The following is a 25397-nucleotide window of genomic DNA, read 5'->3' on the forward strand; positions in this document are numbered from 1 at the left end:
GTGAAACGAAGAGAAAAGCTTCCTTGGCTATCAGCTGAGTCAGTCCAATGACTCCAGCTAGGCATCAAGGATTAATTACTGAATTTAGAAATATTTTTCTGGGAAAATCTCCTGAAGCACTGGGAAAGAAACCCCAAACCTAAGAAGAATGCATTCTGTTTAATGCCAGGAGCAGTGTGTGAAGAACTGGGACAAAATGTGTGAGCTCTTTTTTCCCAAGATAGCTGTTTTCTGACATTAGGATGACAAATTTTACACATGTAAGTTCTCAAAGTTGCCAGAGCAACAGAGCTCTTTTGTTTTGTGCACCATATTATTTTTAAATATTTTAATATTCCTTGCCTTTTTTAATAAACAGTTGACAATGAAACAACCCCCCCTCATTCATTATCATTTTACTGCTGGAGCTAGAAAAAGAATATAAGATATTCTGGAATTTTTAAATTGCCATGAGTGAGGTGAAGTTTTTTTGTTAGGTGCTCTCTTATTTTTACAATAAGTGGTGTATTGTTGTCTTAAGAAGGGTGAGTTTCCCTGCTCCTCACACTTTGAATCTGGAGTGGTTGTGGTAATGTAGCACAGAAAGGTTGGTATTTGCTGTTTTCCCAGACTCCAGTTGTAAAATCCTGGGATGTGCCTTTGGGTGTGCAGGCAACCAAAAAGTTGCAATAATTAGTATCAGTATTTGGATTCAAAAGGTAAAACAGGGACCTGGTGTCAAATTTGGGTGTGACAAATTAGGCTGTATCCATCCCTGATTCCTGGTCAATGCCTTTTTAAGTAACTGGGCAACTTGTGTGATGTCAAAGACTTGGGAATTAATTGTGTTCTCCTACTTCAGCAAAATCACAGCTATTTCTGTAAACACTTTTACAAACTTGCAAGCATGATTTGGGTTTTGAAAATTGGAAGCCTTTAGGAAGTGAGGAGTTGTGTTGAAAACATTACAGTGGTTTTGGGTGATCTTATTTTTATTCTAAATTTATAACAAATTTACACAATTCTTTTGCTAAATTCGTGCATGACATGGGCTGTCAGTTCTTGAAACAAATGCTGGTAATCTTTCATGATACAGAACTTGAATTACTTTTCAATTTAATGATACATTACAGGCAAATGTAATGAGATGAAAACTCAGAATGTTATTCACAATCTGTTCCTTATTCTGCTACTGTAAATGGCATCTCATCGAATCTTTCAGGTTGTTCCAGAAGATGATGTGCTAACGATAAGAGCAGTAAGTCATGTCCAGTCAAGTTGACTTTTTCACTAAGCCTTTCTTCTTGCAGGCTGGTTTTCATACGTGCAGTCACAGTGGTGCTTTCCTGGTGGCCATGGTGAGGTGCTGCTGTGCACACACACCTGAGGAGCACCAGGGCCTTGGCAGGGGGTGTCCGTGTCCATAAGCCTGTGAAATACAGAGTTGTCACTGATATTTTTCACAGAGTATGCTGAATTCCTACACTGCAAAGGGAAGAAATTTACTGATTTCGATGAAGTTCGTCAGGAAATCGAAGTAGAAACAGATAGAGTAACAGGAATGAACAAAGGCATTTCTTCAGTTCCTATTAATTTAAGAATATATTCTCCACATGGTAGGTAAAATCATTGTACTTTGCACTTCTGTCATATTATGTAGCTCTGTCTGTGTAGCCAATGCCTTTTGAACGTGTTCTTATTGCTCAGTCTTCTGGGATGAGAACCTGCTGAGGCTGAGTTGAACCAGAAGTGAATATGTGTCTGGAAGAATCCTCAAATTCTCCTCTTTTAAGAAACCTCTCTGCAGTGGAGAGTCCAGAACACAGACTCCCCGTTTAATATTCTCTTTATTTCAAAATAATCTCACCCTTTCTCAGGCTGGAAGCAATCTCTCCCCCGGTTCATGCAAGATTAGATAGTAGCTCATTAGTAAAGACAAATAATAGGAGGTGGGAGAATTAATGGCAAAACCTTTTGGCCAACCCCAGAGGGATTCCCTAATCTGGAAAGCCACATTGGAAGTTTATTGTTCCCTGTCACTAAAAGCATTTCAGACAATAATGGTGTTTGAGGTTGCTTTCTGTTTTAGACCCCCAGAATGGAGCAAAGTTCGTTCCTCTGGTTCCATCTGCCCAATTTAATGAAGGCAATCTAGGGGAAATTTTTCCCATTGAGTCTGTCTTCGATGCAGGAGAAAAGTGTTTGGCTGAAGCACTTTATTTTTCTAACTGGGGAGAGGCTGAGCTAAATCCCCTGCCTCAAAGCTTGTTGACTCTACGAGAAAGTGAAAATTTCCTGCCTACTGCTCTTACTTTGCTTTATTAGAATCAGCCTTTTAGTTCAGCAGCTGTTGTCTATAAGCAGACCAAAAATATCCTTCTGGTGTTTCCTTTCTAGGAGTTGCATTTTTCTCATTTGTCTGTTGCCCCAGTACTGGCTGAACAAGCTGGGATGCTTCTGGTTGGCACTGTGGCCTGTACTGAGGAAGCCATTCCAGAGCAAACCAGGTTTTCTTAATGGATGGACTTTTTCATGAAGAAGTTAAGGGTAAAAAATAACTCCAAACCCTCAAAACAACAATACCCCCAAACTCCTTAACAAAAATTTTGCTACGTAATTTAGGCTACCTATTGACTTTTTTTGCCTTTTTTAGTTGGAGACACTGTTCAAAGCATTGTCAGAGAAAGACTATGTTTAAAAAAAAAAACCAACCAAAACCAAACAGCTGTTTTGGGTTGATTTGAAGGATGCAATGGGGAAGAGCTGTTGTCTGTGCTCCTGTTGTGGAGCACAGAAAGCCACGTTTGTTTGTCTGAAGAGCCCTCAAGGATATTTGGTATAAAATGATACTTGTACCAGTTGTAATGTCTAAAATATTAAATAGTACTAAAATTCAGAGATGGGAGACCCACAGAGAAACAAATGTACTTTTCAGATTGGCAGAAATCTTATTTGAACTGTTGACAATATTTATATGCTTTTAAAGGCCATAAAGGGCTTTTATGTGACTAAACTTTTTCTGCAGCCATAGGCATGTAAACCTCTTTGATATGTCTGCTGTGCTGACCAGTTCTGTGATCCTGTGTTTGCCATGTAGTCTTAAGCCTGACCCTGATTGATTTGCCGGGAATCACTAAAGTGCCAGTAGGGGATCAGCCTCCAGACATTGAGCAGCAGATCAGAGACATGATAATGCAGTTCATCTCTCGGGAGAACTGTCTGATCCTGGCTGTGACTCCAGCCAACACCGACCTGGCCAACTCGGATGCCCTGAAGCTGGCGAAGGAAGTGGACCCTCAGGGTAAGTGTGTGGCCCTAACAGAGGACAAGATCAAGTGGTGAATTGCCACTCTGTGTTCTCACTGTGAGAACATAAATGGGAGTAATAGACCAACTCTTGTGTGAAATTTTATACTTGATAATATGTAATATAGATATATATGTATACATTCTCATGCATGCCTTCATTCTATCTTCAGCATTGCAATAACTCAGGCACAGGCTCAAGCTCTGCCAGGGAAAATTGAAGTTGGAGAGCAGAAAAAAATTCTTTCCAGAGAGAGTAATCAGGCATTGGAATGGGCTGCCCAGAGAGGGGGTGGATTCCCCATCTCTGGAGGTTTTTAAACTGAGATTGGCTGTGGCACTGAGTGCCATGACCTGGTAAAGGGACTGGAGTTGGCCCAAGGGTTGGACTTGATGATCTTGGAGGTCTTTTCCAACCCAATTGATTCTATGATTCTGTGATTCTCACTGTTTACTGGCTCAGTATTGTTCAGGTAATGTTGCTGCAAATGTATTTGAAGGTCTGCTGGTATCTCTTACAAGCAGGTGCAGCAGTGCCATCCAGGAGTTTTTGTGGTACTGGCCAAAATGGGCCACGGTGCTGAGGGATTTCCAGATACTTAAATCATATTGTAGGGATGCTGAGCTTTGTTACAGAGATTTGATAAACATGTTTCAGCAGTTGTGCTCCCTTGTTTTCCAGACCGTAACATGAGTTGTCGTTGGTAATTTGCAATAAGAGCTTTGAGAAGGTCATATATTGTTGCTATCTAATTGTAAGATGTAATTGTTCTTCCTGAATGTAAACAATTCCTCAATAACTTTTTCCTCCTGCCTCCATCTTGGTCAGGCCTTAGGACCATTGGTGTGATCACAAAATTGGATCTGATGGATGAAGGAACAGATGCAAGAGAAGTTCTAGAAAACAAACTGCTTCCTCTTCGTAGAGGTGAGAATGTTCAGTTGCCTCTGTATTCTTTGCATTCCAGAAAGTCATTTGGACAATGAGTTTGGAAGTCCTGGAGATGAATCAGAAGTTATGCTCAGCTTGATGAGTTCCTTTCTTTTATTGTTGTCTATTCAGCAAACATAAAGGTAAAACAGAGTTTTTTCTGGACCTGGAAAACACACTGCATGTTCCAGAGGAGGCAAGAAATGTCAGCATTAGTTTTTAGCCAACTGTTTTCTTCTCTGCCAGGTTACTGTTGCTTGTAACAAAAGAATCTTTTTTTGTTTGCATATGACAGAAACAAGCACCAGAACACTGGTGATCTTGCTATAAACCAAGCTATGATACCTTCCAGAATTTTCCATGTGATTGCTCTGTCAGCTACTGCCACAGCTGCTCATGCTGGTAATAACGTCAAGAATTGTGATTCTAGGTACAATTTATTGGTGGGACTTCCATCTCCTCCCATGGAGCACGTTGGTTCAGCAAATTAGAAGAAAATTTTTCCTGTGTTTTCTTGATACATGATTTGTTTATGTAGACCTGTGTGTGTGTTTTGATTTTTGTTTTGGATTTTTTTTGTTTATTTTTGAAGTGATTTCTTTGGGGTTCACCAGAGTTTCAGATATTTCTCTGTTTGAACTGGTAATTTGAAAGGAAGTGTGACTGCTATACCTAAACAGATGAGCAATTTAGATAGCATTAAGATCACTAGAGTGCTGGTAAATAACACCTGAAAGGCCTAAATTGGAAAGTTTTGTTTGAACTGAGACAGTCTAGTTGTATTTAACATGAATTCAGCAGTTCAGGCAACAGCTGCGTTGGTTTACCCCCTGGTTTTGTGTTGGTTTAGGCTACATTGGAGTTGTAAACAGAAGCCAGAAAGACATTGATGGGAAGAAGGACATCAAGGCAGCTCTTCTGGCAGAGAGGAAGTTCTTTCTGTCCCACCCATCCTACAGGCACATGGCAGATCGGATGGGAACACCCTACCTTCAGAAAGTTCTGAACCAGGTAAAAACTGAAGCCTTTGTGGGGAAAGGCAGCTTTGAAACTATAAGGCCAATATAAAAACTTTATTAAAATGAATGTTGGTCACTGGACTTCACTTACTCTTTCCTGCTTTTAATGTTTTTGATTTGCACAAGGTAAAAACAAAGCTGGATTTGAGATGTAGTTTCTGGCATTCAGTGACTGTTCTACACTTCCCTGTTGTCTTGAATACTGAATATGAACATTAAAATTAAGATTTGTCTTCCTTCCTGGAAGTATACCATCCTATTCCCTAATTATCACATTTCTTCTAATTTAACAGGATTTTTAGAACTAAAATTATCAATTAGGGAAAGAAAGAAGACATTTTTAGGAGCCATGTATCCTGAGGGTGTACTGTATGTCTGGCCCTTCACCTCAAAATCTGCACTTTATTGTAGTTTTTACTAGAAACCATGCCCTGTGTACCAGTTCTGTAAATGACAAATACAGTAATCAGAACACTTTGTTCACACCACTTTTATTTTTGCCAAAACCTCTGGTTTATATCCATAAGTTCATGCCAAACTGTCAGACCCCAGCTTCCTTCAGCTGGAAATGGAGCTGTTTCCCAGTAACCTGGAGGAGAAACCCACAGCTTCCTGTCCTGATGAAGTGACTGCCTGCAGCAGGTTTGGGGTCTCTGGGTATTGAGCAGTGTGTGACCCTCACAGAGGACACGATCAAGTGGTGCCTGGCTGTCTAAAACTACTGGGGATCCCCTGATGTTTTATTAGCCAGTCTTCATCAGGATGTAAGAACTTGCCTGTATCCTGCAATTTTAGAATGTTTTGCCTCTTTTTATATATGGAAAGTTTAATCCATGTGTCTTAGTTTTGAGACTGAAGCACAAGCTGCATATACCTTGGGATTGTCTTATCTGTCCTGACTTTCATGGCTATGTGAATTACTCAATTTTTTGTGAGCTGTTTTGGAAATTTACCTACTTCAGTAGGAACTGTTGCTTTTACTGTGTAGAATATTATATGTGGGAAGATCTGCATAAGATTCATCCTTAAGATATTGGGGACAACCTATAAGTGATTGTGGTTTCAGGTAATATTTCAGTTTTTCTCTATCCACAAGGTGGTGCTCCAGGGAAACTCCAGGGTTTGGTTTTGTGCCTGATTTCACTCTGATGAACAACTTTAAACTGGAGTTTATGTATTTTGCTACATGACATTCTAGATTTGTAGCTTGTCTGATTGAGGTTGGGAAGGGGGTTTGGGACATAGGGCCAGAAGTCCAGTTTGGTTTTAATTAAAGAAGGGGACAATGCATGAGAAATTCATGGCACAGGTAAGACATTGGTAGTGCTGTCCAAACACATCAAAACATATATATGCAAATCCAAATGAAGTTAGAGGTCTTTTAATTCTCTATTTTATTTTCTGGTATTTTATGTATGTCTTCAGAAATGAAAAACTGAAAGTATTGAGTGGTAAAACCTTTTTCAGCCCCAAATCAAGTGTCTCAAAAAGGTAAAGTTATATCACTATTATGAGGGTAAAATCTCTTCTCTTTACTGTACTTTGTACAAGGGAGGAAAAATCACATGGGAAAGCACCAAGGAGCGACTCTGATGTCTGTCCTTTACTCCATCTCTGGAGTAAAGTCCATCAGTGGGATGTGGATGTTCCAAATCCAATCTCTTTCTTGTCCCATGTTGCCTTGTGGCTGCAAAGGAGTTGTTGTGCTGAACAAGTGTGTAAGGAATTGGGAAAACACCTTCAGGAAAACCAGCACAATGGGAGTGATGGCATCAGCTCTGAGTGATGAGAGGTCATTCCAAATTCCATGTGTAGTGTGTAACTTTTTTGTGTGTGTCACTGGACAGGTGTGTAGTGACAGGGCTTGAGGGAGTGAGAGGACAGAGGGATTTTTTGAGCCGCCTTACAGTGTGTATGCACAGGGAATATTGTCGTGTCCTGTAACAGCCTCCATTGCTTCAGAGATCAAAAGGAACTGCAATGGTTGTGGTTGATAAGCTTGGCAGTCAGGAGGAAATGGTTGTGCTCCTGCTTTCATCTTTATTAACAGTATGAAAGGACTTTTATTTGCTTTTCAGCAACTTACCAATCATATTCGGGATACTCTGCCAGCCTTCAGAAGCAAACTCCAGAGCCAGCTGCTTTCTATAGAGCATGAAGTGGAGGTCTACAAAAACTTTAGACCAGAAGATCCAACCAGAAAAACAAAAGCCCTGTTGCAGTGAGTGTCTTTTGTCTGCCTTTCTGCTTTGTATAGGTTTGTTTTGCTGATTTTGTCTTCTTTCTAATGGGCTAAAATCTACAGAGTAGGGTATGGTTAAGATTCCATATGCAAACTCCAAAGAATGTGTTTGATGTTCCTAAAGAGTTTATATACTCTACAATTTCATCAGTTTTCCCTGAATTAATTTTAGTAATTCTAGAAAAGAGGAAAAGCGGAACAAGGAAAAGGTATAAAGGTGGGCATGAGAGATGATCAAAGGTAAGAAACTTGCTTCTGATTGCATGGACACATCCTTCTGTCTGCCCAAAAAGATGAGCTCAGGTAAGGGAAGGACATTGTGTTAGAAGCCTGTAAGGTGAGGACGCTGGAAAGGGACCAGGGAATGCTGCTTTTTCTCATATAAAAACTTGGTTTTCTGAAAGAACTCTAAGATGGCAAGATCAAAAGGAATCCCAGATAGTAGTTCCTTCATGTGCTGTGCACCGAGGCAGATCCTTGGGAATTATTACTGTAAGTCCCAAACCAGGAAGCTTTTTCACTGCTGGAGTCACTGTCTGGCTTGTGCCTGATCCACAACAACTCAGTCTGATGAGACTTTGATAACACTGTTGTAAAGGAATGGAACACAGATAACTGTTCCTCTGACTTTGAATCAGGTGGAAGTGGAATCTGAGCCCTTTCTGATTGTGGATTTAGCCCTGTGGAGGATGCCAGAGCTGACATTTCAGACTGAACACCAAGTGGCACCTGCAGCTTTGCTTTGTGCTGCCTCCTCACTTGGTCTGTGTCCAGGGATGCTTGATGCTGGTCTGCCACTTTCATTCTCCCTTTTTTTTTTTTAATTGTGGCCTTCCACAGGCACTTTTGTGTTCACATGCAGTTAAAATGTACCTCTGAGAAGAGTAATCAAAGCGGGAAGAGAGCTGTGAAATGTACCCAGCTCTTCTTGCTCAGATCTGTTGTCACATTCCTGCTCTGACTTGTTTCAGTGTGTTTCAGCATTCTCAGTCCTCTGGGGTAGATAATAATAGCACTGGATTGTGATAATGCATAAGTTTTGTGCAGGATTCATTCTGTAATTAAAAGTCTGGAATTCAGAAGGGAAAATAATCAGCTGAACTGGAGACTTTGTTGAGCCAGCTGAAGACTCTGATTTACTCCTTAATTTTGTAACAACTGTGTCCAAAAGACTAGACATTAGTCAGTTCCTCATGACTTTACTCCAGATGTTTTGGTTGCACAAGAAGAGGGCCATCACCTCTGGGTTTTACAGGCCTGGAAGAATTCTCCTGTGTGTTATTCTGAATGCTGCTGTTGCAGAAGTCTGTGCACAACCAAGTGAGCAGGAGCTTGTTGTACTGGCAGCTGCCACATCACCACGTTAGTGCTGGTTCTTGGGCTGGCTCTTTGGTGTGGGGAAAGTAAGTTCCTCACCAATCTCTCCCTAATTTTCCCCACTGGGTCAGCTTAGCAGCTTGATTCTCATCATGCTATTGGACTGTATCCTTTTGAAAGATATTAGAAAGGTCATTGTGGAGAAATAAACTCTTTGCAAATTGTACTGATTGCCATAAAATTGGGGAATTTTTTTTGTGGTGGTCTGCCCTGTTGAACTGTGCAGTTTCTGTAACAGCATCTGAATAGGGATGTAATTCTGTATTCAAATACATTATGAATTATAACTTAAATGTCAGGACTCTTGTTTTCCTACTGAAAAGATTGCTATTATTTTTATTTCTTAAAAAAATAAGTGAGGACCTATGTAATGAGCAATAGCTTGGTTTAAAATTCTGTGATTGTTGGTAAAACATGAATATCACCATTCCCCTGCTGTATTTGTCACTGACTTTACTATAAAGCGTAATAAACAGTGCTTAAAAAACCCCAGCCCACAATGTTTATGAAGAAAGAAAATAACATACTGGGCTATGTCCTGCAACAGAGAAGGGATGCAGGGGGAAGTGTGTGGGTATGGACTTTATGGATTGGCAGCTTGGCTGAATCAGCTGTTACTAAAAGATAGTTTTGTCAGTGTTTTTTTGTGCACTGCAGTCAATAGTACTGAGGTAAGAGTTAGTACTTGATGTGCTTCAATGGTTGCTTTTGTTTTGTGGCTTTTTTCTCCCCCTCTCTTTAAAATTTAGGATGGTGCAACAGTTTTCAGTGGACTTTGAAAAAAGAATTGAAGGATCAGGAGATCAAGTCGATACACTAGAACTTTCAGGAGGTGCCAAAATCAACCGAATTTTCCATGAACGTTTTCCTTTTGAACTAGTGAAGGTATTTATTCATCTTGCTGATGTGCTTTGTGTTTTATTTATGTATTTTGTGTTCATACTGATAATAGTATAGCTAAGAAAAGGTCTTGCTGAAAGAACATGCTCTTAAGTGTGGAAGAAATTATGTGAAGTTATACTTGAGATATTTGGCTTAATTTCTAGGATTGGGTACTGAGACATGCTAGGAATTCTAAAGTATATGAATTAGAATCTAATTATAGTCCCAGTTCATACTGGTTTCTGTACTTTTCTGTTGTTTTATCGCAAGTGGAATCTGGTTAAATGGGGCAGGCAGACAACTCCAGTTGGTAAATTTAAGTTATGTCCGAGTAGTTAGTATGGATTAAAATTAGTCATGGAAAATAGCCATTTTCTGTGTGTTCTGCTTCCTGTATTCAGTACCTTAAACCAAAGGCAACTTTCAGTCCTGCACTTGGATAGTGAGAGGAGGAGCAGGGATGGGTCCCTTCCAACCCAAATCATTCTCTAATTCTGGGATAGTTGGGCTCAGGTAGTGACCCTTTAATTTGTGATAACATTAACATCCAGCTCCCTGATTTTCAAGAAACTTAAAGAAAAGCTTGGAACAACTCCTTTCTTACATTTGTTGGTAACACAGTAGAGTGAGGAGGAGAGGATAAACAGACTATAATCACAGAAGTTGCACCACTTCAAGAAACCAGGCTTAAAAAAAAGCGAACCTTCCAAATTCTGTTTCTGGCTTACCCTGTCAACTCTACAAAATCATCCCAGCTGTTTGTATATCTGGAATGGAAGGGTGTGTGATTTTCAACAATCCTTACTGCTGCTGTGTTAAAATGTTTTAAAATACTTTTGCTTTGTTTAGTGTAATTAGAAATTACTATTTTGACAGCTGAAATTGCCTGTCTTCTGGTTATTAAAAACTTCCCTCATGTCCTCTCATGTGCTGTTGTTCCTCTAGATGGAATTCAATGAGAAGGAACTGCGGAGAGAAATAAGTTATGCCATCAAGAACATACATGGTATCAGGCAAGTGCTCCCATGTGTTCCAGGCCAGTCACCTTATGCATCTCTTTGGAAAGCTTTGCTTACAACCTCTGTGCTGCTTTGTGTTCTGGAAAATGTCCCTTGTGTTCCTTGATTAGTAAATTCTCAAAAGGTGGACATTGGTAGTTGTGGTGCAGTGTTTGAGCTCTCCTTGCCTCATTGATGGAAAGGTCTTGATTTATGGTAGTGAAATGATTGTTTTGGACATGTTTTTATAGTTTTATTTTCTTTATATATAATTTATCTGCCATCTTATGGATTTGCTGTGCCAGTGATGGTGCACAGAGTGCTGCAGCTGCCATTCACCCCTGAGGTTTGATGCACTTGCTGAGAAGGCTTTACTGCATTATATCAGTACTCTTTAGAGTTCTTGCAGACATCTGGAAGTAGTTTCTACATGTGTAACTTTCAGGCATGTTTCTACTTCTATATTCTTACTCAGAATGACACTGGTTTTACTGAGAGAGTAATAAATTTATTTCTGTGGAAGTCTCTTTCAGTAGGGATTGTTATTACTCAGCTCTGAAAATGCAAATTTGAGCAATTCAGTTAAAAAAATCTTTGCATGATGTTTTTATTCCCATCTTACATATTTTTTTATGTCCACAGAACAGGTTTGTTTACTCCAGATATGGCCTTTGAAGCCATTGTTAAAAAGCAGATAGTTAAGCTGAAAGGACCTTGCTTAAAAAGCGTGGATCTGGTGATGCAAGAGTTAATCAACACTGTCAAGAAGTGCACTAAAAAGGTAACTTGCATGTGGTGAAATGTAATGGTATGAGAGATAATGTAAAGCCTGTCATGTGTTTTGTGTATCATGAGGGATTTCTGATCTAGTCACTTGATGTACTGAGTAAGACTCTCTCAAGTAATCACATCTACAACGCTCTCAAAATAATATAATTATGGAAAAAGTAGGGTTTTTTGATCCCTTTGTCTTGAGTCTTATGATGGGAGGTGATTTTGAGTCAATAGATGCCTTCAGTTTCCTTTAAAACCATGTTTTCACTAAGTGTCTGCTTTCACTGTCCCGCCTGTCCATCTGTCTGTCCCAGGAGCTCAGGGCAGGGCACCTGGGGTGTGAGCACAGGTGGGATGAAGTTGCTGAGGAATATCCTGTCACATCCGCTGCATTTTTCTAAACAAAGCAAATTATTTTATACTGATGAGCAGGCCAAGCAGATATTCCTTAAAACAGGAAAGGCAAAGGTCATAGAGAAGCAGATTCACTGCTATATTTCGAACGGAGTTTCCAGGTTTTTTCCCCACTTTTTTCAAAGTTTGGAAGATACGCCACTGGAATTAATTGTGCAGATAGTTCTCCTGTCGGTATTGGCCACATGCACTGTTGTGTTTGACTGGTCATTTTTAAGCATTGTCATGTAGAGATGTTGCCACAAGGTGGAGCCTTTAAAGAACAGGAACTTGGAAAACCATTTTAAGTGCCACTCTGGAATTAGGTACAATGGAAGAGAGAGAAACCTTCACCTCAAGGCTGTTTTCATAAGTTCGAAGTGTCTTTTCATTAATATTGCATGAAGCAAAAGAACAGAAACCATCCAAGGGTTTGGGTCTCTCCAGTATCTCTGAAGAACAGCAAGTAGGGCTTGCTGTGCTGTGTAGGTAACTTTCAGCCCAAGCATTCATGGGATTTGCTTTCTCCTAAGAGGAAAGCTGGAGGCTCCCCTGTTTGTATTCCACCCAAGCCACCCTGCAGGTATAAATTTCTGTTGATTTTGTGTTTCAGTTGGCAACATATCCAAGGTTGTGTGAGGAAACAGAGAGAATTGTTGCTGGCTACATTCGTGAGAGAGAAGAGAAGACCAAGGATCAGGTGAGAATAAACAGGAGATCTGGCAGTTTGGAGAGGTGTGTAAGGGAGGAAAGTTCTTACATACTGAGCTTTGATAGAGAAGACTAAAACTGTTACAGAAAGGTTAAGGAGTGGCTTCAAGTAGCACTGCCTTGTTCCTGTGCCAGTGTGCCATCCTCTTAGCTGTGCCAGGACAGCTGTTTGTGGGAAATCCAACAGTGATTAAAGAACTGCACACAGAAGTAGCCAGCCTTTTTCCTGCTTTGTTTCCAGGTGGTTTTGATGTACCCATCCCATGTTCTAATTACAGCAATGCTCACAGCTAATTGTACTGGGACTCTTGCAGGAGTGACAAGCTTTCCTTCAAGGTCAAAAAAAGTAAAAAGAACCCCAAAAGTTCAGAGGAGCTTGTGTGGAGCATTCATCATCCAGCTAAGCACTCCAAATCCAGGGAACTGCAAAGCTTAGATTACATGTGAGAAATACACTGGAAGTGCAAACAGAAATTACTGTCTGGAGAATGCAGTGTGACAGCAGAAATATTGGGAGAGGAAGAGCTAGGCAGACCTTCTAAGCTGTTCTGGACTCCTGGCTCTGTAGTCCTGTCTCTGGAGCTGTGCAGCACATCCTGCTTCTTTTCCTTTAATCTGTGCTGCAAATGTAGTCTTAAAAATAATTAACTTTATTTACTGGTCTTGTACTTGCAGGGAGTTCTAGTTAGAAAATTCAGTTATCTCAACATTTGGAAGAAGATACAAGTTACTTAGAATGACTGAGTCTTATTTTCCCATTCTTCATTGTGTGCACATACCTGACTATTTCCCAGAACCAAGCACAGAATACCAACTTTCTGTAAATGCCAAGAACTGGCCAAACAAGTCATTGTCACATATTCTTAGCATTATTTATACTATGAGCAGTTATCATTAATAAAACTCTAGTGAGGATATTTTCAGAGGTAAGAAGTAGACCCAAATCTCCACTAGTTTTTGCTCTCAGTGAAGCACTTGAAATGTTCTGGAAATTGTGAAAACTTTGGGAATGGTGCTGTCTTTGAGGAGCTGTACACTTTGGAGAGATGAAGTGCTACCATTTGGTAGCAACGGGTTCCTTCCTTGCTCCCAAATGACACATGGAAGTCTGAAAAGACAGAGAGAAAGTGCAACCTTTTGTTCCAGGAGCTGTTGAAGGGTGAGAGTGAGCTTTTGCTACTATTTTGGCAAGTTTTTTTCCTTGTTAGACTATCAGGTTTGAATCAAATTCTGTCTCTGTGTTATTCAAGGACTGGCAAGCGATAAGTACACAGATAATTCTGTTATTTCATGGATGGCCCATCTCTCAATCCAGACATGCACACCAGAATGACTGTGTGGTACCTGGGCTGTAAATTTTTTGTGCTAGGTCTTAACTTACCCATCACTTCTTTGTGTGGCACATAAAGAAAATGGAGGTACCTGGATTTTAGGTTTAAAGTTCAGGTTCCTTGCTGGCTTGGCTGGAATGCTGTACATAGAATTCTGCTTGAATTGCAAAATGTAGAGCTAGAATCTGTTATATAATTATTAAACTCGCTCTGCCCTTGTGTGATTGATCTTAATGGAGTGGACAAGGGCCAAAAGAGTGAAAAATGAGGTCTGTCAGGAAAAAAAATAGGAAGAGGGACTAGTTCTTCTGTAGTCTAACTTATTAAACAAGCACAGAAACAGAAGTGGTGGAATTTAGAAAATATTGCTTTTGGCTTGAACAATTGTTAAAGCAATATTCAATAATGCAGAAAACTCAGAAGTTCTGGGTTTTTCTCCCTTCCTTTTCTTCAGTCTTTCTTTTCTACCTTAACTGTTTTTTTTTCTCTCATAACTTTCTTAATAGATGCTGCTGCTGATTGATATCCAGGTTTCTTACATCAACACCAACCATGAAGACTTCATAGGCTTTGCAAAGTAAGTTTATAGAGACTTTGTTATAAAGACATTGTCAGGTTTTTTGGTTTGTTTGCTTTTTAAAAAAAATAATTAAATTCAGAACACAAGTCCTGCAGAGTGGCAGTGTTGAACTCCATCCCACTTGCAGGGGAGTCTTCAGCCAGTCCCTGAGCCTGGTTTCACTGAAGCTGAGGGTCATGTCTCAGCCTGGAATCACACATATCTCAGGAAGCAGCCTTGGCACACCCATTTCAGGACCACAGAAATGCATAATATTGGTGGTCTTTCCACACTGTTGGTAGTGCATATTTTGGGAGCTGTGACTCCCTGTGAAATGGTTTTGCTCAGAATAATGGATGTCTGAATGCTGAGTGTGCCTGCTGTTTGGCTGCAGAGAAGAATAGTAGCAGAGTGCCCTGCAGGGCCTGCTTGACGTTCTCCTCGCTTAATTGAAAAGGCTGGGAGAATATTCTCCAAAATGTTCTCCCTCAGTTTCCAGCAATTTGTGCCTCAGGGGCTTCATACCAGCATTTTGACACTAGTAAAAACATTAAAGATGTCTTCACTCTTTGAAGAATAAATGCTCCTTCAGTCCTATTCATGCCATATTTGCCATAACAGTGTTTGGAAGCACAACAGGTTTTGCCCATGTGGGATTCTGGCAGCAGAGTTTGGCACCACAGTGCCTATTTTACTGTGGCCTGTTCTGGCTGGCACTGTGAAGGAAGGTCCACATCCTTGGCCATGTGCCTTGAGGGTTTAAAACATGGAGCTCAGTCAGCTGAGGAGGGAGAAGGCAAAGCTATTTAAGTATTTGCTTTGAGCAACTTTCTCTAGAATTGTTTGCAGGTCCTAGATATCTTTATCAGTTCCCCTGACAAATGACAGGATGTTGTAGGAATGGTAGGTGGCCTTCTAGAGGTCAAGATAACAACCTGCTGCTATTTACTTCTCTTCATCCTTTTCTGACAGGAAAAAGCCTGCTAAAAACACACCGTGTATATTCATGGTGTGTGTTGTGACCTTGGGAAGTCGCACAGTCCAACCTCCTGCTCAGGGGAGGGTCAGTGTTGAGTTCAGACCAGGTTACTCAGGGTTTTGTCCAATCAGACGTGGAAAACTCCTCAGACTGGAGTTTCTCCAGCCTCTTTCTGCAGCCTATTCCAGTGCTTGCCTCTTCACACTGTGAAAAGGCTTTTCCTTGTGTCAAGTTGGAACCTTCCATATTTTATAGTATTGGATTCTGGAGTGCCAGGTGTATCTGAAGCTGTTTAATTATGTTTTTCCCCTGGAAAAATTCCCTTCATAGATGCTGCTGCTGCAACCTGTAGTTCAGTCCATGGTCCTCACTGCTGTGTCTTTTCCAAGGAGTTGCAATGCCCAAGTTCAGTTTCTTGGGAAAGCTGCTTCCTCTTTTGCCAGTTAAGATCTAGAAATCCCCAGCCACTGTGTGTGGGGTATAAGCAGATCACAAGTGACCTTTACTGAAGTTCACTGGTAAGTTTAAGCAAAGGTTGCTGTAGGTGGAACAGATGGGAAGGAAAGTATCCTTGTTGACTTGTGCTCAATTGAAAGAGAAAATTAGGACAGCAAAGAACAGTTTAAAATATATTCATTTATGAGCTAAACAGGAAAAAAAAGTTTGAAACCATAAGCGTATTATTATTATGTCAGCTACGTTAGAACTTGAAAAGGAATAATTTTTGAGTAGCATAAGGGCTTCTCCAGCATCTGATCATGCTGGACTAGAGATTGCTCAGACTCCCTGGTGTTTCCTTCCCTTGTCTCCTGTGCCTGCAGCGTTTTAATAGCATGAGTCCTGTAAGCCTTGGTCATAAGAATGAGAGCACAAGACGTTTCAAACTGCCTTGCAGCACTGTAGGGCCTGAGGCAGGCACTGAGAGATGTAAATTGTCTTGAAAGGGATTTAGGAATGCCAGTTGTTAGAACAAATTTGCATAATTATACAGTTATGAAATCTTAAAATATTAATGCTTGTTGCATTTAGCAGAACAAGTGGTAAAATTTTGGGGTTGTGTTTTATTTCCAGTCAGTGTAGCTCAATCATACTTCAATCTATAGGAAGAGTAATTTGGGTTTAGAACAGTTAATAAAGGACCAATTGCTGTGCTATTTCTTAGTATGATGTTAGAGGTTTAATTAGCTTTCCTAAGGTGATAACATTTTTAAACAAACCCCAAAACAAAAAAATAGCAGTGAGGTTTCCTAAAGCCATCTCAGGTGTGTTTTGGAATTGTTGATGGATTACAGCTCTGTTTTTTGTGTGCACATTATTTAATCGTAATTTATGCACCAAAGCTTATGCAACTCATACAGCAGGGACATGCAGAGTTACTTGGGCAAAAGGATGAGGATGGTTGTGAGTTAAATGTAGTGAGTAGGCACATGGAATAAATATCCTTGTGGCTCTTCTCACAAACAGCAGGTGAACTGCTGGTTTGGTAGAGTGTGGTCCGAAGGGCAATGTCAGAATTCAGGCAGGGTTGGGTTTGGTGCCTCAGCAGTTCTTTGGAGCAGCAGCTGAGCACAAACCAGAGGCAGGATTGGCCTGTGGGCTCTGATCCAAGCACATCTTTCTGCCTTTCTCTTTCAGAGCAGCATTTGTAGCTGATCTAATACATGGATGCTTTTTTCTTCAGTTAATCAATGCCTGGTGAAATGGCATAATCTAATCCAAACAAAACTTCCTGTTGCCAGTGGCTGCTCTGGTGGCCAAAGCCTTCTCTCTGGATGCTTTTCTTCCTCTTTCCAGCAACATTTTAATTTTGTGGCCTAACACAAACCCGCACATAATGCAAATGCTTTTAGAATTAATGGCAACTTGTTTGGTTTTGAGACAGAACTATGTTTGTTTCAGGAACTGGGATTACCAAAGTTCAAGAACTGAGCAAAATATTTTAAATATGGTTTAATTTCAAATGTGCTCTATTCTTACATGATTTTAGCTTTGAACCAGCTTTGTGACGGCTTCATCCATTGGTTATATTTACACCCTCAAAGTACATATAAATATTAGAATAATATCCAAAACAAACTGTCAAGACAAAGCTATTAAGGAGCCTCCAGCAGGGGAGGATTTTGTTGTACTGTGCTAAATAACAGAAGTGGCTTTTTGTCTCTTCTGAATATTTATAGAGTCTAATGTTTCCAAAGTTACCCACATGAGCCACAATTTCTCTGTGCTTTTAGTAATCTTTACCAGTCCAAGTAGGATGTTGTTGCACAGGATATGATTAGCAGGAACTGTCTGCTGTGCACGTCCTTTCTGTTCTAATCAGGCAAACAGAAGCAGGTACAAAAGCAGTTGAAATATGCACATGTATGCAATGATTTTGCTGTGTTTCTTTTGCTGTGGTGCTCTGGCTTTCTCTGCTGGAATCAAAAGTAACTATTGCTGCTGAAATCTATTCCTCGGGAACTGGCTTAGTTCAAGTTTCTTCAGTGTAACTCTTTTCCTCTGCTTCCCTTAGTGCCCAACAGAGAAGCAGTCAGGTTAACAAAAGTGCAGTGGGAAATCAGGTAGGCACCTAACAGAGAATGGATAATGGCATGTGCAAGTTAATCCAAGCTGTTTGCCTTTCTTGGCTGCATTTTCGTGTTCTCAGTGTATCATTTACCATTCCTGCTTCAAACATGCATAAAATATGTCAACACTGCCTTGTTTTGCTGAACTTTTCATGCCACCTGACTTTCACTGTTATCATCATTCATTGTTTTGTATTTCTGCTCCTGCTTGCACTGCTGGTTGGTGTCTCCCCTCCCATGGCATTGATCAGTGCACTGAGTCTCTCATGTCACACATCACTGTGTTCTGTCATTAACTGCAAACTTGTGAATTTCAGAGCCCAAAATGCTGGTGAGTATTTGCCTGTGTGTGCTTTGTCCTGATGTTTTCCTAGTTCTCATGTGTTCACAGCTTAACAGCAGTGAAGGGCAATTCAGCAACCAAAAGTGGATTTGCCTTTCCCTCTTCTGAAACCCTCATGAAGTTGTTGACTGTGCACCATAGGCCTTTCTCCAAGTAAACAAAAGTTGAAAGTCTCAGATTAATTAGCACTTTGACTGAGATTCATGAATAAAATCAGTTGCTTGTTTCTTTTTGTCACATGAGAATATAGGATTGATTCTGCGAGACGCTTGGGGCTCCTCAGCTTTCCTTCTTTCTTTGGTTTTGTGTGGGCCAGGGGTTCTCAGAGCTTCTCAGGGTCAGTCCTCTGCTTAATATGAGGTAAAAATAATAAAAATCCTTCAGCCTGGAGAGTTTCTGCTCACTTTGAGGGTTTTGCAAAGTCTTTAACAGAAAATAAAAGTGTCATGGAACTAGTACATACTTTAGAAGGAAATAAAACATTCTAGTAAAAATGAGACAGTGGCATCTTGTATAAATAATTACCAGTATTAAACATCTTCCTGATGTTTTCATGTACAGTTTGATCAAACAGTGCTCAGGAGCTGAAAGGTCAACATTTTCAAACGTGACCACTTGGTTTAGATCCCTCAGGTCATATAAACCTGAGGTTTCAGACAGTCCCCTGTTCTGCTGCTTTTATAGGACAGCAGTTCTTGGCATTTTGTGAAAATCTAGTTATTTAGGGCTGGAAATCCAATCTCTCCCTCCCACCAGGAAATTGGTATTTTTGAGATGTTACTTAAAATAATCCAAGAACTTCTTGGATGTGAAGGTCCCTCACAGCCTGCCCAGTATGAGTGGCATTTTTGATGTAATATATGGTTTGGATTACAATGAAAAAAACCCCTGGAAGGTCTAAACAGTGAAATGGGTTCAAAGAGGAGTCTCTCCCCTCTGAGGAGAGATTTCCTCCTTATCGAGCTGTGCTGGAACATGTGTCAAACACAACAACTGCCATCCCTTTGGAGTGTCCCTTAAAAGGAAAATTGGCCAATTATCTTATTCTTCAAAAATACACAAATAAAATGAATGATGTTTTAATTAAGTGAATGTTTTCTCTCTAAAGAAGTGGAGAAAAGATCGGCTCTTTAAATTAGATGTTGAGACTTGATTCATTCTGGTGTAAAGGACTTTGCTGAACCTTTTGTTGTAGAGATATAAACAGTTGTTTTTAAGTTAATTGTTTGGAGTTGAAAAGAATGAGAAAATGTTTCTGAAATAAAACTTCATTTTTTTTGCAATTTGCTATTTCAGGGAACCAATCTACCGCCTTCAAGGCAAATTGTACGAGCTAAGTTCTGTAAGCTTTATTGTTGCTTTTTCATTTAGCTTCTCAGAGGGCAAAGTTTGTCTCTAACTCCTTGGTTTGTCCAATACTTGCTACTAAACGATTTAATGTTAAGCTGTCTTGTCTGTAACACTTCCTCAACAAAAAGTATAAAGCAGTTCATCACTTAACTGCTACTAACCTGCTGGTACAAGTCTGAACTAGTATAACTTAAAATGTTGTAGAAAACTTTGCATAGAATTAATAGTTTTATAATTTACTGAGTTTCTCAAACTAAAATGACTAATTGGTGTTATATTTTATTATTATATAACTGGAAAGCAGTTTTTGTCTGATGTAAAGTGCCTCTATTGATAGTGAACCTCTTTTTGGAAGGTGGGCAAGTAAGTTTCTGGTAACCAGAAGGAAACATTAGCTCTTGTGTAAATGAACATGCTGTGTGTGTGTACAGGTACTGTTCTTGTGTTTTGTTTATGTCAAGGAATTACTTCTGATAGAAAAAGTGAGTTTTATGAATGAAAATATTTAAAGCCTTTTTAGCATTGTTTTCAGAGCACCAAGAGGATCAATACATCATGAACAGTTTCTTTTCTAACCCACCTCATGAGTAAATAAATATGTGAATGTCTTTAATATTACTAATTAGAATTGATTGTCTAAACTGCAGTTAATTTTGTGACAGGTTACTCATGGTTCAGTGACAGGTGCAAGGAATAAATCTCTGCATTCTTTGGCAATATCTGTGATGAAAACATACAGTCCTACAGTTTGTTGCCATGCCATAAAATTTTATTAATTATCATTTTATACTAAACATGTTCAGTTATGGAAAAAGGACCAGGCAGCACCGATTCTAACAGCAATTGAATTGAATCCCTTGGGAGATCAAGGTCACCCAGTTTTCCCAAAACAGAGGAATGCTCATTTACAATCTGTTGCTTTTCTTTTTAGTACCTTGCTTGGAATGGGAATGATGCAGATAACTCTTAACTATTTCTGTGTATCTCAGAAATAAGATGAGCACAGCAATACCTCATTTTTGGACAGTAATGCCAATTCTTCTTAACATGTTTTTGCTTCTCTTTCTTCCTCTGCTACTAATTTATCCTCTCACACTTAATCTTTGGCCTTTTTTTTTTGTTTGTCTTTTCTTTGCTACCGCCTGAGGTTTTGACCTGACTCCACAGTGTTTCTTTTTAAGCCACAGGTTAGTCTGTCTTCTAATTTGCTTGAAGTAATCAGTGTAATGCTTGGTTTTGCTCAGCACACTAACGAGGGCTGGCTCCTGGAAGCTGACCCACTCTTAACTGCATATCTTGTGTGCTGAGGTTTGTTTTGGTGACTAAAATGTAGTGTTTAAAGCTTCCCTTCATGACAAAGCTTTGAAGATGAAGGTGTCATTGCTTCATGTGCCAAATTGATACTCTCTGAGAATGCAAGACACTCAAATTATAGAGGATTATATGTAATTTATATGGAATTCTGCTTTGTGTTTTACTTCTGTGGCAAAATCTGCTGCTGTGTTTGAGTTAGCCCCTCTAATTAGAGAAGAGGCTTAATGGGAACCGTGAGTTTCAAGTCACTGTCCAAGTGATTTGGAGGTTTGGGTCTGATGGCTTTGTCTGACCTGCCTCTGGTACAGTATTCCAGCCTGATTCACTTGTTCTGGACACAAGTAGCATTCATACCCCACTGGTTGGCCTGAATATGGTGCTAATAAGTAACTTTCACCCTTGTAACCCCTTTTTAATTTTTTTTCTCTTTTAATCCCGCTTTGTAGCACAATTTGCTGCTTATTTTCTTCAGATTTATTTTAAATCCTGTTATCTTGCATGACCCAGGGAAAAAAGTTTGTGGAATTCTTTTAAGCAACCAGATGGAAATGGAAACTCTTGCCATGGTCAGTGAGGTGGTAGTGAAAAATCATGACAAGGCTGGTTGCCTTAAGAAATGCTGGTGTTTCTGGGAAGAGGTGGTGCCTGTGGGTTTTAACACACTCCAGGATATTTCAAAATTTAGCATCATGAAACATGCTGCTTTTGAATGTTCACTTACCAAGACTGGAGGAGTATTGATGTTCTAAGTGGCCATTATTAGCTACATATTTTTTGAGTTAAGATTCTTTCACGTTTGATTTATTCACCTCAATCTTTGTTTAACTGTATTTGGAAGCACGATTAAATTTTTCACCATCGAGTGTTTTTCTTCAATAAAGACTAAATTTTTCTTTAAAGCTGACATGCTTTTAGACTTTAGCCACTGTCATTATTTTTAAGTTATGCAATATATTGTGCAGTGTTTTTTAGGAAAGCAGCATCACAAGATCTTGGTTCTGTTCAGTATCAGAACAGATCTGATCAGTTTGTGCCCTGACATTTGGCAAATTACAGTGAAATACAGTATTAGGTTTCCCTTCTACTATGTTATAGCTTCTTTAGTGAGATAACCTTATTGAATCCAAAGAACCAATAGCTTGTATGGCTGCCTCACAGAGTAGTTTTTCCAATTTTTTATTCTCTCAATGTGCTTACTGTTTAGTAATGCAGGTTGTTATGGCAGTGACTGGAAGATAACACAGTACTGGGAGTTGTGTGTGCAGAATTATCTCAGTGGAGTCAGACAACACAACTCCAATAGAGTTAACAAATGCTGCTGCTGGGTGTGATTTCACACTTGTGTTTCTGTCTGCCCAGTCAGTTCCACTTATCTCACTTAATCCTGAAATCATCTTTCAAGTACTTCTTTAGAGAATCGGAAAGTGTTCCGTTTCTTTTACAAGTACCTTATTTGATTTAATGCAGTGAAGAATTCACACAGCATTACTTAAAATGTGCTTATTGTGTCAAATCCTGCTTTCCTGTTTGTCTGTGAAGTGGTGGAGAGTAAGAACAGCAACTATGATTTGGGTTTTGTGCAGCTGAACTATCAGAAAATTATTTCCTTCTGGCTTGTTCGTGTGAATTCGTAGCCTCTAAGTTTCATTTTTAAGACACCCAGATTAGGTATCAGAATCCCGAAGGAAGGAACTGTCACCTCTTGCTCATCCTGTGCGTGGAGTCCAACTACCGGTCAGAATATTGTCCTCAGGAGCTTCTGGCAATGCCCGTATTTTTCACCTTCCTGAACTCATGTCACTAATATCCGGTTTGCACAGAATGACGTGTAGAAATATGATAGGAAATATTGAAATGGACCTCTTAGATACAAACCAACCAACAAATGATCTTGTGGAAAGAATGAAACACACTGCTTTCATTTTTCAAGCTGAAGTACTGTAAGACACACCTAATACAATAGTTTAAAAAAAAGCCCCAAAACAATAACTTCCCCATCAGAGATTTTTTACCTTCAAAAGTATCTTTGAACAGCTTGGCTGCTTATTGCCTGTGGAAGAACACTCTTTATAAAATATAGCTTATTTTTTTGAAAAATTGACTGGAGTCTGAGGTTACTTCAACTTCTATGGAAAGTAGAACTGTGTTGCTTAATCTCGCTTTGTCCTGCACTCACACCTTGGTCCAACATCTCCCTTCCCTTTGTTTCCAACACTGGTGCTGAGTATTTTGTAGTGTAGCTTTTTTGTAGTTAACAGAATGTGCCTGGGAAACAGGAAAAATTCCAGTGAAAAGGAGATGAGACTCAGCATTATACTAAGCTCATCTTCTTTCTCTTGATGTCCCCTGGAACAGATTCCTACTATTTCCTATATCCCAGCACCCAGGATATTTTAGAGAACACAGTACCCTTTTTTCCCACATGAGTGTAGATAAACAGGTCTAGAAATTTGCACATGAAAATCCTATACCCAGGATATTGCTCTAGGTTGGTGTCCTGCTCTTTGTGCAGTCTAGTGTGGGAATGACAGCTGGATCTAATCCTCAACACTCAGGATTTTTGAGGAAACAACTGGCAAATTCCTTCCTTTACGAGACAGTGACCGATGTTTGTGTTAGCAAGTCAGCTTGTTTCTGTCCACAGCCGGTGATGTGGGGAGATGTGTGGGGCTGCAGCTGGGCAGGCCTTTGGACCTGTGCAGCCTAATGTAACTCCTACATTAGAAATACTAAAAACTTCATTGCTTCTTAAACCACCTCTTTATTCTCATTGACATCTCTCTGAATCTTTCACTCTCTCTGTGATGTGTCTCCAGACCAGTTTTCAGCAGTGCTGCCTGTGCTTCCTGCATGGGATAGGAGCTTTACATGGAGCAACACAGCATTTTCTATGGCAGTTTGGTTCAGCAGCACCCTCCCTCGTGGCCTCGGATTGCAGTGTCGTTATGGGATGGGAATGCCCACCTTTGCTCATGTGCTGGGAGGTGTTGAGTTTCCTGCACAAACACAGCTCACCTTGCTGCACAACCAAGTTCAAGTGAATGGGGAGCCTTAATTTCTTTGCTTTTCATGCAAACTTGTTCCCTTTGCATTTGTGTAGTTCAGCACAAAGGAACAAAGTTAGAAATTAGTTTGGTTCCACAACTTGTTCTGTGGCAGCTGCCTGAAGGCCAGTACATTGGCTTTTTGTGCATGTTGCTTGTTTCCTGTTAAAAGTTATTTCAATAAACATCGTAAAATAAAATGAGGATTTGATGGGAAATCAAGTTCTTATCAGTGTGTTTCCCTTAACTTGCTCTCAGACAAGCATTCCATCTGTTTGTACTCACTAATGCCCCTCTCCACTTGGGGGTTTTTCCCTCAGTGAACATGAATATTAAAAATTCTGGCCAACTTTTGTAGAAACCTTTGTGGAACAGACAGTTCCATCCAATCTGCTTGTGCTGAGCCCTTGAGTCCCTTTACAGGAATCATGTCCAGTTCTCTCATCACTTACTGAGGCTTCAGAACCCAATCAGTCCTTTCTTAGATATTTTCTTACAGGCTGAAAACCTTCAGATTCTTCTTGGATCTTCACGGCTTTTCTTACGCTGCTGGCCTTGTTGGTAGTAAGTGGGAAAACATGATCATCCTATTTGAAATGAAATTTACACTCTTGGATTATGTCCACATCTGATACAATTTCCTGCCCTTCAGGTGCACCTTCTGATCTCTTCTTTGGTTTACTTATCACATGTAACTTAGTCCCTTGCTCTGTGCAAAACCAAAGCTGTTTTTTTCAAGGAGCTTACATGAACATCCGTGGTGAATCGGAGTAAATTCTGATTCTGAAACTTCTACAGATGGCAAGGAGGAGATAGTGAACCACGTTCTTTTGTGATAAGTTGTTGATATTGGAGTTACTGATCTTGGAAAGCCCATGATGGGAAGAATGTCTGTCTCAAATATTTCTTCAAATACAAGGGGAAACTCATGTTTGATATCACAAGTTGATGCCTGTGGGACTTGTTGAGGGGATTCTGAAGGGTTTCTCTGGGCAGTCCTTTCTGTCTCCATACTTCATAGGCAAGTGAAGGGTGTTGCTGTGGGGCAAACCAGAACAGCTGAGGTGCCCTGCACCTGTGTGATGGGGGAGTTCTGTTGTCTTGCTCAGCATGAGATAGGGAGGAATGTTTGCTTGCTCATATTTATATTGGAAAACAAATGTTCCAGTGAAATGGAAAGTTTCTATCCAGTCTGTTAACAAGTTTTCATGGTTATTCTCTCCTCTTGACCTCTGGAGTTGTCTCATTCTCCTTAGTTTTCTTTTATCCCTGTTCCTTTGTGCACAATGCAGCCTCCT

The 25397-nt window shown here is 40.0% G+C and overlaps 1 protein-coding gene across 2 annotated transcripts in view; it reads left to right on the plus strand.

The window, feature by feature from the left end:
- DNM3 (dynamin 3) overlaps positions 1 to 25397 on the plus strand; it is a 174187-nt gene that overhangs the window by 24424 nt on the left and 124366 nt on the right. The window contains exons 3-14 of one of the 2 annotated variants that reach the window (XM_071564770.1): positions 1446 to 1595; positions 3077 to 3280; positions 4115 to 4213; positions 5067 to 5227; positions 7314 to 7456; positions 9604 to 9739; positions 10682 to 10749; positions 11377 to 11515; positions 12515 to 12601; positions 14450 to 14520; positions 17994 to 18042; positions 19688 to 19717. In XM_071564770.1, coding sequence (XP_071420871.1) covers positions 1446 to 1595; positions 3077 to 3280; positions 4115 to 4213; positions 5067 to 5227; positions 7314 to 7456; positions 9604 to 9739; positions 10682 to 10749; positions 11377 to 11515; positions 12515 to 12601; positions 14450 to 14520; positions 17994 to 18042; positions 19688 to 19717 — 1337 coding nt within the window. The remainder of the gene's footprint in view (positions 1 to 1445; positions 1596 to 3076; positions 3281 to 4114; positions 4214 to 5066; positions 5228 to 7313; positions 7457 to 9603; positions 9740 to 10681; positions 10750 to 11376; positions 11516 to 12514; positions 12602 to 14449; positions 14521 to 17993; positions 18043 to 19687; positions 19718 to 25397) is intronic. The other variant, XM_071564769.1, reaches the window with a different exon arrangement.

The sequence above is a fragment of the Pithys albifrons genome, chromosome 10 (genome assembly GCF_047495875.1).
Source record: "Pithys albifrons albifrons isolate INPA30051 chromosome 10, PitAlb_v1, whole genome shotgun sequence".
Classification (NCBI taxonomy): domain Eukaryota; kingdom Metazoa; phylum Chordata; class Aves; order Passeriformes; family Thamnophilidae; genus Pithys; species Pithys albifrons.